The 12965-nt window shown below is 42.4% G+C and overlaps 1 protein-coding gene across 3 annotated transcripts in view; it reads left to right on the top strand.

Annotated features, from left to right (window-relative positions):
- Positions 1-12965, top strand: part of Kif2c (kinesin family member 2C) — a 47367-nt gene that overhangs the window by 5996 nt on the left and 28406 nt on the right. Inside the window, exon 1 of one of the 3 annotated variants that reach the window (XM_045150538.1) lies at positions 6284-6442. The exons of 1 other annotated variant lie outside the window; for it this stretch is intronic. In XM_045150538.1, coding sequence (XP_045006473.1) covers positions 6379-6442 — 64 coding nt within the window. In that variant the 5' untranslated portion in view covers positions 6284-6378. Of the gene's footprint in view, positions 1-6283; positions 6443-6645; positions 6697-12965 lie in introns of those variants that run through there. One more of the 3 variants, XM_045150540.1, reaches the window with a different exon arrangement.

The following is a 12965-nucleotide window of genomic DNA, read 5'->3' as shown; positions in this document are numbered from 1 at the left end:
GTCTGACCACCAGGTAGGTGAGTTATACCAAAGTGGGGAGGTAGTAGTGGAGGAATCTCCACATAGGCTTCAGATGCTATCAGATGACATTCCTAGACCTTGGGAAGGTGGAAGCTGGGAGTCTGTTCTTACATTCCAAAAAGGATTATACCTGCTCAACTGATAGTAACCAAGATGTTACTTCAGACACAGAGGTGGGCAATAGATCGTTATTAAGGGGCATAAAAGTAGCCCAAGGTAATTTGGATTTGACTACAACATTCCATCTCTATGATCACAGGTTATTTTTGTTGTTGTTGTTGTTGTTGTTGTTTTTGTTTTGTTTTTTGGGTTTTTTTGATGTTGTTGTTCCTTTCAAGGTATGGTCTCACTCTAGCCCAAGCTGGTCTGGAACTCACTCTGTAGTCCCAGGCTGCCCTTGAGCTCAAGGTGATCCTTCTACCTCTGTCTCCCAAGTACTGGGACTAAAGGTGTGCGCCACCATGCCCTGCTCTATCTCAAGAGGTTTTTTTTTTTTTTTTTCCCCAAATTTTTATTAACAACTTCCATGATTATAAAAAATATCCCATGGTAATACCCTCCCTCCCCCCACTTTCCCCTTTGAAATTCCATTTTCTATCATATCCTCTCCTCCTCTCAATCAGTCTCACTTTTATTTTGATGTCATGATCTTTTCCTCCTCTTATGATGGTCTTGGGTAGATTGTGTCAGGCACTGTGAGGTCATGGATATCCAGGCCATTCTATGTCTGGAGGGAGCATGTTGTATGGAGTCCTGCCCTTCCTTTGGCTCTTACATTCGTTCTGCCACCTCTTCTACATTAGACCCTGAGCCTTGGAAGGTGTGATAGAGATATTACAATACTGAGCACTCCTGTCACTTCTTTCCAGCACCATGATGTCTTCTGAGTCATCCCAAGGTCACTGCCATCTGAAAAGAAAAGGTTCTCTACCAAAAGTGAGAGTAGCATTAATATAAGGGTATGAACAGTAAGAGACGTGCATATTCCACAGTTTGATAAGCATAGTATATATATTTAGCCAGACAGCAGCAGATGTTACACCCCTAGGACTCATGACTATCCCTGTTTTAAGTTTTCAGTATTCCTTCCCATGGAGAGGGCCTCCAGTCCAATTGGAGGGCAGTTGGTTTCCACCATGACAGACGTGCCACTATTGCACCCGTTGGCTCATTTGGCCTGGTTGGCCAAATATAAGGCTTGCAGTGTCCACTGCTGAGTATCTTCACTGGTGATTTCTCTTTCTCCCATTGGACTGCAAGCACAATGGCTTCTTCCAGCTTTCTGTCAGCTGGTCTACAAGGAAGAGGCTATCATCTCAGTTCCAGCAGGATTTATCAGTGGCCTTTCAGCCCAAGCATGTGGAGTCTTCAGCAACTTCAGCATCTATTCCTGGTGGGAAACCAAGGGCCTTGGCAATGACCTATAATGTTTTTGGGGCATCAAGGACCTCTCTGGCCAACAACTCATTGGAAGGTATCCCATCTCTGAAACTAAAAATTTTCTAGAAACAATCTACTGCTCCTAAATGTTTCATTGCCCAAAAAAGTAGGTTTCCGTATGATTTATTTATGTCCTCTTAGATTTTGATTAGCCCTCCCTCCACCTTTCCTTTACTCAATCTCTTCCCCTGACTTCACTTTGGGCCTTTTCACCCCCATTAATCTATTCTTCTATTTACATATATACAATCCCATCCTATTAAGTACCCCTCTCCCTTCCTTTCTCTTCCATTTATATCTCATTTCTACTTTACTGGCCTTTGATATTGAGTTTTCTTCCTACTCACACAGAAGTCCAATCATCTGTAGCTAGAATCCACATATAAGAGAGAATATGCAACACTTGGCTTTCTGGGCCTGGGATACCTCACTTAGTATAATCCTTTGCAGATCCATCATTTTCCTGTGAATTTCAAAACTTCATTTTTCTTTACTGTTAAGTTGAACTCTATTGTATAAATGTGCCATATCTTTATACTCATCATATATATACTCATCAGTTCAGAGACAACTATGCTGGTTCCATTTCTGAGCTACTTTGAACTGAGCGGCAATAAACGTGGTTGTGCAAGTATTTCTAAGGTAAAGAGATGGATCCTTAGGATATATGCTTAGGAGTGCTATAGCTGGGTCATATGGTAGATCTATTTTTAATTGTTTTAGGAACCTCCACACTGATTTCCACAATGGGTGGACCAGACTGCATTCTCAACAACAGTGTAGAAGGGTTCCTCCTTTTTCACATCCTCGCCAACATTTATGGTCATTTGTTTTCATGATGGTGGCCAATCTGACAGGAGTGAGATGGGATCTCAACGTAGTTTTAATCTGCATTTCCCTGATGACTAGGGATGTAGAACTTTTTTTTTTTTTTTTTTTTTGATGCTTATATGTCATCCGTATTTCTTCCTTTGAGAACTCTCTATTTAGTTCCATAGCCCATTTTTACTTGGCTTGCTTAATTTCGGTTTTTTTTTCTCAATTTTTACTAACATTCCATGATTATAAAAAATATCCCATGGTAATATCCTCCCTCCCCACCCCACTTTCCCTTTTGAAATTCCATTCTCCATCATATCCTCTCCCCATCTCAATCAGTCTCTCTTTTATTGTGATGTCATCATCTTTTCCTTCTCTTATGATGGTCTTGTGTAGGTAGTGTCAGGCACTATGATGTCATGGATATCCAGGCCATTTTATGTCTGGAGGGAGCATGTTGTATGGAGTCCTGCCCTTCCTTTGGCTCTTACATTCTTTCCGCCACGTCTTCCACATTAGGCCCTGAGCCTTGGAAGGTGTGATTGAGATGTTACTCAGTACTCCAGTGACTTCTTTCCAGCACTATGATACCTTCTGAATTGTCCCAAGGTCACTGCCATCTGAAAAGAGAAGATTCTCTACCCAAAGTGAGAGTAGTGTTAGTATAAGGATATAAATATTAAGAGAAGTGCTTACTGGACAGTTTGATAAGCATAATATATACATTTAGCCAGACAGCAGCAGATGTTACACCCCTAGGGCTCATAACTACCCCTGTTTTTAGTTTTCAGTATCAGGAATGTATTCCCTCCAGTCCAATTGGAGGGTAGTTGGTTTCCACCATGACAGATGTGCCACTATTGCACCCATGGGCTCATTTGGGCTGGCTGGCCAATTATAAGGCTTGCAGTGTTCACTACTGAATATCTTCACTGGTGGTATCTCTTTCTCCCTGAACTACATGTAGGATGGCTTCTCCCAGCTTTCTGTCAGCTGGTCTACATGGAGGAGGTTATCAGCTCAGTTCCAGGAGGATTTCTCAGTGGTCTTGCAGCCCAAGTATGTGGAGTCTTCAGCAATATTAATTTCTTATTACTTAATTTTTTGAGTTTTTTGTATATCCTAGATATTAATCATCCATCAAATGTATAACTGGCAGACTTTTTTTTCCTGTTCTGTAGGTTGCCTCTTTGCCTTTTTCACAGTGTCCTTTGCTGTACAAAATCTTTCTAATTTCATGAGGTCCCAGTGGTTAATTTGTGGTTTTATTGCCTGAGCAGTTGGTGTTATATTGGGAGTCTTTGCCAAGACCAATATGTTGAAGGGTTTCCCCTACTTTTTACTCTAGCAGTTTCAGAGTTTCAGGTCTGATGTTAAGGTCTTTAATCTATTTGAACTTAATTCTTGTGCAATTGAAAGACCCCCAGAGGGAGACCTTCACTCAAGTCTCAAGATAGCATGCACCCAAAGACACACGGGAGACCAAATTTGCTGCAAAAGCATGAGGCTTTATTCAGGAAACCAGAGCTCTGGGGTCGACACGTATCTCATGCAGGAGACAGAGGAGTTGACTCTGAGCCTTATTGGGTGTTTCTTTTTATAGGATTTTTAGCAATGAACAGAAAGAGGGGGGGAGTTCACAAGGGTATTTGCAAAGCTTGTACAGTTATGTCTACATATCTTATTTGTGCATAACCAGAGTTTAAGTCCTTGGTCAGGCTATCTTGGGAAGCTATTTTATTATTTTGGTTTTTCTCAAAACTGTATTTTTGTTTTTCCTCTACCCGGGACATTAAGTTTAGGTTGGGCCACCCGCAGCCTATCTTTTAGCCTATTTTTGATTTACTCCTTCCTGAATATACAGTTCAGGCTGTCCCCCAGCTGTTTCTTTACTAAGTTTACTTTAAAATTTTTCATCCTGCCTTTCACAAGGAGAGAAAGAAGAATCTATTTTCATCCTTCTACAGATACATATCCAATTTTCCCAGCACCATTTGCTGAAGAGGCTGTCTTTTCTCCAATGAGAAGTTTTGACATTTTTATTGAATATCAGGTAGCTATAGCTACTTGGACTTACATTTGGGTCCTCTATTGTGTTCCATTGATCTATATGTCTGCTTTTGTGCCAGTTCCATGCTGTTTTTGTTACTATGGCTCTGTAGTATAGGTTAAAATCAGGTATGGTGATACCACCAGCCTTATTTTTGTTGCTCAGTATTGTTTTAGATATTCAAGATTTTTTGTGATTCCAAAGAATTTTTGCATTGTTTTTTCTATTTCTGTGAAGAAAGCTGTTGGAATTTTTTGGAAATATTTTATTTTTATTTATTTAACAGAGATAGAGGAGAGAGAAAGAGAGTGAGAGCGAGCACACACTCACACCAGAGCCTCCAGGCACTGAAAACGAACTCCAGATGCATGTGCCCCCTTGTGCATCTGGCTAACATGGGTTCTAGGGAATTTAATCTGAGTCCTTTGGCTTTGCAGGCAAGTGCTTTAACTGCTAAGCCATCCTTCCAGTTCAGTTGGAATTTTGATGGGGATTGCATTAAATGTGTAGATTGCTTTTGGTAAGATTGCCATTTTCACAGTATTGATTCTTCTGATCCAGGAACAAGGAATGTTTTTCAAGAGTTTTATTAGTCCATTCAGCCTTATCTGAGGCAGATGCAGCACTTTTCTGAGACCTTCAGTTCACAGACTATAAAACCTCTTAGGTTTGAGTTTACAGAGGTGTATTTACAGTTGAGTAGACTTTTATACAAAATGAGGGGCCTGAAGAGCCAAAACAAGGATGTGGGTCAGGGAAAACAAGACAGAAAAAAGGCCATTTTCTTTGCTGACAGGACAGTTACAACTTTTTTTAAATTAATCTCTTAAAAAATTATTTATTTACTTGAGAGAATGGGCACACCAGGGAATCCAGCCACTGCAAAGGCTCCAGATACATGTGTCCCCTTGTGCATCTGGCTTATGTGGGTCCTGGAGAATCAAACCGGGATCCTTCAGCTTTGCAGGCAAACGCCTTAACCACTAAGCCATCTCTCCAGCCCCACAATTTTGTTTTTTGAGGTAGGATCTTACTTCCAGGCTGACCTGGAAGGCACTATGTAGTCTCAGGGTGGCATCAAACTCACAGCAATCCCCCTACCTCTACAACTTTTAAGATTAAACTGTACTGTCTTCAGGATATGAAAATGTTATTGTGGGGCTAGGCGTGGTGGTGCACACCTTTAATTCCAGCAGAGGTTAGAGGATCACCAGAGCTCAGCCACCCTGAGAATATCAGGTCATCCTAAGCTAGAGTGAAATCCTACCTCTAAAACAAACAAAACAAACAAAAAAAAGTTATTGTATAGAACAGTGGCTTTTCATTGTAGGGTGTTTTCTGTTTCTTTCTGGCTCCCAAGGTCTGGAGATGTATTATTCCCAAGGAATTTGAACTTCATTCACAAGTCTCTGTTTTGGGGCCAGCTTGTCTCAGCAACTTGATATTTTATTTACTGTGCACCCGGCAGAGCCTCAAGCCACTGCAAATGAATTCCACAAACATGGTCTACTTTGTCTATCCGGTTTTACGTGGGTACTGGGGAATCGAACCTGGGTCCTTAGGCTTTGCAGGCAATAGTCTTAACGGGTAAGCCATCTCTCCATCAGCAGCTTCAGAACTTTATTAACCCTTCAAGCAACTTTAGGGTTTCATTAACTCTTCACTGTCCCCAGAAGCCCAGAGCCAACATGACACAGAAGTTTCTCAGCTTTCGCAAACTCCGTAGGAGAGGGTTAACCCGGTATTAAAGCAGGAACCCAAGGTGTAAGAACGCAGGTACTGGAAACGACTGCGCCCCAGGCGCTGCGACCCGCGCGTGGCCGAGCACGTCGGGGTCCGGGGCTCCGGAAGACTGGAGGAAGACTACATATCCCATGAGGCTGTGCAGGACGCCGAGGGCCTGCGGAAATGAGGTAGGCGACCACGTGATGACGTTTCACGGCGCGGAGTTTAAACCGCGACGGTTTACGCGGTGTTGACGCTGCGCTGTAGCGTTGTGATCGCTGTGCTTTTTTTCGCTTTTCTTACTGGCTGACCTTGGAAAGTCCATGGACTCGTCGCTTCAGGCCCGATTGTTTCCCGGTCTCACCATCAAGATCCAGCGCAGTAATGGTGAGGGGCAGGGGCCCGAGGCCCGGGGCGCGCGTGAGCAGTGAGATGGCCGCGACCATCGCCCCGCCTCCAAACGACCGAGCTCTGTTGGGCATTCCCTCTCTCCCCAGTCCACACACATGGGCTCGGTGTCCCTGCGTGGGTACTGTCTTCCCTACACGGGGTAAATCTCTGCTGGCCGTGGGTCCTATACCTTTCCTCTAAGCTGGACAGGGTCTCTGTGGTCACTGATGGTCCTGGGGAAGTTAAAGCAGGTAAACGCACTTCCTTCCCAAACTCGGTAAACCGTAAACCTCTTTCCAGAAGAGAGGCTACAGTGGCACATACTGTGGTCTGTGTTGTAATGACCTCTGAGTCGAATGTCAGTAGAGAGAGACCCCAAATTCTTTCGGAAGATGGGTTGTGAGTTCGAGTTTTCAAACTGAAGTGGGAAGAAGAGAGAAAAAAAAAGTTGAGGGGGTGTCTCTACTCCTGCTGACTTTTAGATTTGGGGAACGGGGACTGGAGAGATGGCTTAGCAGTTAAGTGCTTGCCTGTGAAGCCTAAGGACGCTGGTTCGAGACTCCATTACCCCGGATCCACGTTAGCCAGATGCACAAGGGGACGCATACATCTGGATTTCGTTTGCAGTGGTTGGAGGTCCTGGCGCGCCCATTCTCTTTCTCTGTCTCTTTCTCTCTATGTCGCTCTCAAATAAGTAAATAAAAATAAACAAAAAAAATTAAAAAATAAAAAGATTTGGGGAACGGCCAAAAGGGGCCCAGATTAGACGGGCGTGGTGGCTCACGCCTTTAATCCCAGCACTAGGGAGGCAGAGGTAGGAAGATCACTGTGAGTTCAAGGCTACCCTGAGACCACATACTGAATTCCGGTTACCATGGGCTAGAGTGAAACCCTACCTCGAAAAACCAAAAGAGGGCCCAGATAAGTTCAGTTAGTCTGTTACAGGACCCTCTGAGGTGAATTGGTGAAACTGTAGAGGTCCAGAAGGTTGTTTATATCAATTTTGTAGTTTTGACTTTTATGTCACACTTAGTTAAATATATATCTTGATTTTGTGGGCTGGAGAGATGGCTTAGCGGTTAAGGTGCTTGTCTGCGAAGCCTAAGGACCCAGGTTCCATTCTCCAGGTACCACATAAGCCAGATGCACATGATGGTGCATGCATCTGGAGTTTGTTTGCAGTGGCTAAAGGCCCAGCACACCCATTCTTTCTCTCTTTCTCCCCCTCTCTCTGTCTCTAATAAATAAATGAAAAATAAAAATTGTAAAAAATATATATATATCTTGATTTTGTCAATGACTTGTTTTTTTTTTTGTTTTTTTGTTTTTTTTGTTTTTTGTTTTTTTTTGGTAGGATCTCAATCTAGCCAGGGCTGGCCTGGAATTCAATCCAATATCAGGGTGGCCTCAAACTCATGGTGATCCTCCTACCTCTGCCTCCCAAGTGCTAGGGTTAAAGGCATGTGCCACCACCCCTGGCTTTTTTATTTTATTTATTTATTTATTTTAAATACCCCATGGTAATACCTTCCCTCCCCCAACTTTCCCCTTTGAAACTCCAACCCCTGGCTTTTGACTTTCAGTAGTCAAAGCTTAACATTATGTATACCCGAGTTGGTTTTTTTTTTAATTATTCATTTATTAGAGAGAGGGAGAATGGGCATACGAAGGCCTCTAGGCACTGCAAACCAACTCTAGACAGTGCCACCTTGTGCATCTGGCTTATGTGGGTACTGAGGAATCAAACCTGAGTCCTCAGGCTTCTCATGCAATCGCCTTAATCACTAAACCATCCCCAGCCACTTTATTCCAGAATTTTAACCTTAATATTGATGTGGGAAACTAAGATTTGCAGCAGAACTGTACCACAGACTAAGTGGAGAATCAGTTTATTCTCATACCAGCATGGTTCCAGAGGAATCCAAAGCCTGAGCTCTCATGGCTCAGAGTTTATATATCTTATCTCAGGCTATTCATTATTGTTAGTTATCAGAGTCCCAGCCTAATGCCAGAGACTTTGAGTTTGTGATAGGCAAGTTTTACAGAAATAAGAAAAAAAAAAAAAGTTAGTGGGCAGATGTGAAAACAACCATAAGATGATTTACAATAGGGCTGTAATATATCATGGCCTTGAAACAGTTAAAGCATTTCAGTATCAGCACAAAATGCAATACAGGACACAACTTTGGGGCTTTTAAATTTTCTTACTTCAATTTCCATATTAATAGGAGGTATGGCAGTGTAAATAAATTTTATCAGCTGAGCATGGTGGCACATGCCTTTAATCCCAGCACTCAGGAGGTAAGAGGATCATTGTGAGCTTGAAGCCACCCTGAGACTGCAGAGTGAATTACAGGTCAGCCTGAGCTAGAGTGAGACCCTACCTCGAAAAATCAAAATAATAATAATAATTTATCAGCCAGGTGTGGTGGTACACACCCTTACCCCAACACTCAGAAGGCAGAGGCAGGAGGATTGCCATGAGTTTGAGCCCACCCTGAGACCACATAGTGAACTCCAGGTCAGCCTGAGCTAGAGCAAGACCCAACCTCAAGAAAACAAAAAAAGGGCTGAAGATATGGCTTAGCAGTTAAGGCATTTGTCTGCAAAGCCAAAGGACTTCGGTTCAATTCTCCAGGACCCAGAGGCACAAGTTGGTACACATGTGTCTGGAGTTTGTTTGCAGTAGCTGGAGGCCCTGGTGCACCCATTATCTCCTCTCTCTCTTTTTTCTCTCTCAAATAAATAAATTAATTAAGAAAGAAAGCTGGGTGTGGTGGCGCAGGCCTTTCATCCCAGCACTGGGGAAGCAGAGGTAGGAGGATCCCTGTAAGTTCCAGGTCAGCCTGGGCTAGATGGAGACCCTATCTGAAAAAAAAAAAAAAAAAAAAAAGCAGAAAAACCAAAAAAGATAAAATATCACCTTATTATGGAGAGTTAAGTTGAAATTATGTAAATAGTTAAGGTGAGACAAATGTAGAGAAAGGTAGTAGGCACATCTTAGCCTTTATCTAATAGCTGTAAGTACTGGCAGAGCATGTTACCAGTCTGTTTTTGTTTTTTTATGTTACCAGTCTTGAAAACAATATCTTCTTTTTCTTTTTTGCCAGTGAGAGAGAACTGGCATGGCAGGGCCTCCACCCGCTGCAATCGAACTCCAGATGCATGCCCCCCTTGTGCGCATGTGTGATCTTGCATGCTGGTGTCACTGTGTATCTGGTTTACGTGGGACCCGGAGAGTCAAACATTAGTGCTTAGTATTTGTAGGCAAACACCTTAACCACTAAGCCATTTCTCTAGCCCCTAGTTTAGATTTATTGATAAAACTATTGTTTTTGGACTAGAGAGATGACTTAGCAGTTAAGGCGTTTGCCTGTGAAGCCTAAGGACCTCGGTTCGATTCCCCAGAACCCACATAAGCCAGATAAACAAGGTGGTGCATGTGTCTGTATTTCATTTGCAGTGCTAGAGGCCCTGGGGCCCCCATTCTCTTTATCTGCCTCTTTGTCTCTTCCTCTCTTTCAAACTAATAAATACATAAAATAAGTTTTAAAAAACCAAACCGATTAATTTAACTTAGAAACTTTCAGGAAAAGATAAATAAGATAGCATAAATTGGGCTGGGGAGATGGCTCAAGGGGTTAAGAAATTTGCCTGCGAAGCCAAAGGACCCAGGTTTGATTCCCCAGAACCCATGTAAGCCAGATGCATGAAGTGGCACATGGGTCTGCAGATTGTTTACAGTGGCTGCAGGCTCTGGCACACCCATTCTCTCTCTCTCTCTCTCAAATAAAATTAAATTTAAAAAAAAGATAGCATAGCCAGGCATGGTGGCACATGCCTTTAATCCCAGCACTCAGGAGGCAGAGGTAGGAGGATCGCCCTAGTTCAAGGCCACCATGAGACTACATAGTGAATTCCAGGTCAGCCTGAGCTAGAGTGAGACCCTACCTTGAAAAAAAAAAGAGAATTTGCTTATGAGCAGTGAGCTTGAGATACCAGAAATGAGACAGAGACAGTTATTTAACTATTTGATGGTACATCATTGTTGAACTAAAACAGATGAGCTCTAATATAAGCATTGACAAATCTGTTTTGAGAGAAAAAACAATCTTGGATAGCAATTAAACTGATGTATAAAATAATTTTATGTTTTACCCATGACTTAAAATTGATAAAGCTGCTGGGCGTGGTGGCGCACACCTTTAATTCCAGCACTTGGGAGGCAGAGGTAGGTGGAGCTCCGTGAGTTTGAGGTCACTCTGAGAATACATCTTGAATTCTAGGTCAGCTGGTGCTAGAGCAAGATCCTATGTTAAGAAAAAAAAATGTTTTTGATAAAGCTTAAGCTAGGCTAGTTACCTTTACATATTTTTACCTAACAGGAGGATAAAAGTTACAGTGACTGAAATTAAGTGGCTATTGACAACCATTTGATAGAACTAGGATAAACAAAATGACTATTTAAAAAAATTTTTTTGTTTATTTTTATTTATTTATTTGAGAGCCACAGAGAGAGAGAATGGGCGCACCAGGGCCTCCAGCCACTGCAAACGAACTCCAGATGCATGCGCCTCCTTGTGCATCTGGCTTATGAGGGTCTAGGTTGTTTGCCATCTTGTCACCTTTTAGCCCTGCCTAAGACCATCTTTTTAGTTTTCCTACTGTTCACATCCTCACACCTTTTTACATTTGTATTGACCTTTATTTTTAATTAATTATTTTTTATTTATGAGAGAGAAAGAATGGGTGCTCCAGGGCCTTCAGTCACTGAAAATGAGCTCTAAACACATACACCAGTTCTTGCGTCTGGCTTACATGGATTATGGGGAATAGAACCTGGGTCCTTAGGGTTCACAGGCAAGCACCTTAACCACTAAGCCATCTCTCCAGCCCTTGTAAACTTTTTTATTCTCTTATTATTATTATTTTATTTTTTTGAGGTATGGTTTCACTCTACTCCAGGTTGACTTGGAATTCACTATGTAATCTCAGGGTGGCCTTGAACTCAACAGTGATCCTCTTACCTCTGCTTCCCAAGTGCTGGGATTAAAGGTGTGTGCCACCACCACCACATCTAGCTCTTTTTTTCTTTTTTGGTTTTTTGAGATAGGGTTTCACTATAGTCCACTCTGACCTTGAATTCACTATGTAGTCTCAGGGTGGCCTCGAACTCAAAGCCATCCTCCTACCTCTGCCTCCTGAGTGCTAGGATTAAAGGCATGCGCCACAAAGTCTGGCTCTATTTTTGGTTTATCACAGTAGGGTCTTTTTTATTTTTTTGAGGCAAGCCCAACAGATTGGCCTTTAAAAAAAATGAGAGAGAGAGAGAGAATTGGCATGCCAGAGCTTGCAGCCACTGTGACCAAACTCCAGATGAGTGTACCATCTTGTGCGTATGTGCAGCCTTGTACATATGTCACCTTGTGTGTCTGGCTTATGTGGGATCTGGGGAGTTGAACATGGGTCCTTAGGCTCTGCAGGCAAGTACCTTAACTGCTAAGCTGTCTCTCTCTCCAGCCCTTAATCATCTTTTTTTTTTTGTTGTTTTTTGAGGTAGGGTCTCACTCTAGCTCAGGCTGACCTGGAATTCACTATGTAGTCTCAGGGTGGCCTTGAACTCACAGCGATCCTCCTACTTCTGCCTCCCGAGTGCTGGGATTAAAGGTGTGTGCCACCACGCCCGGCTCCAACTATTTATTTATTTTATTTTTGTTAATTTATTGGAGAGCGACAGACAGAGTGAGAAAGAGGCCTTCAGCCACTGCAAAGGAACTCCAGACGCATGCGCCTTGTGCATCTGGCTAATGTGGGTCCTGGGGAGTTGAGCCCCGAACCGGGGTCCTTAGGCTTCACAGGCAAGTGCTTAACTGCTAAGCCATCTCTCCAGCCTTCAACTTTTTTTTTTAATAGGAATATTAAAAGAAACTTCACCTAATTGGCTTATCCTATTAACAATTGACAGAAGCAAGTAGTCCAGCATCACAAAGTTACCATTCAATTATTGGAAATCTGTAGAGAAACATCCTTAGCAGAACAACTTAGAATTTAAAGTCATAAATATATTATAAGCCTAGTTTTAGTAATTTAACATCATATGATTGGCCAGCATTAGACATGACAACCAAAACATGGAGAGATGTCCCTTTTTAAGATTTTAGTTATACTTTAAATGGTAAGGACTTAATCTTAACAGGGCCACAGCTGTTTGTAGTTTGAATTTAAAGCTGATTTTTGTTTTGTTTTGTGACCATTAGCCATATGTAAGGGGGCTGGGGTCTCAGGACCTCCCTTGGTATTTTACCTTTGTTTATTTTACTCTCTGTGTGGCAGATGCTGTTTTTTGTTTTTGGCCATTTAAGGGTTAAGTTTTTGGGTGCTGTGATTGTCCCCCCTCAGCTGTTTATCTTTGGTGGCTTATAATGAAAAGAAAAGGTAAAGGGGAAAAAAAAACACCTAGAAGCTGCATTATGATTTTAACCTTTAGCAAGGAGAGACAAATGAGATATCCATAGGTAGA

This window comes from Jaculus jaculus, chromosome 5 (genome assembly GCF_020740685.1).
Source record: "Jaculus jaculus isolate mJacJac1 chromosome 5, mJacJac1.mat.Y.cur, whole genome shotgun sequence".
Lineage (NCBI taxonomy): Eukaryota > Metazoa > Chordata > Mammalia > Rodentia > Dipodidae > Jaculus > Jaculus jaculus.
This window is presented reverse-complemented; position numbering and strand designations above follow the sequence as displayed.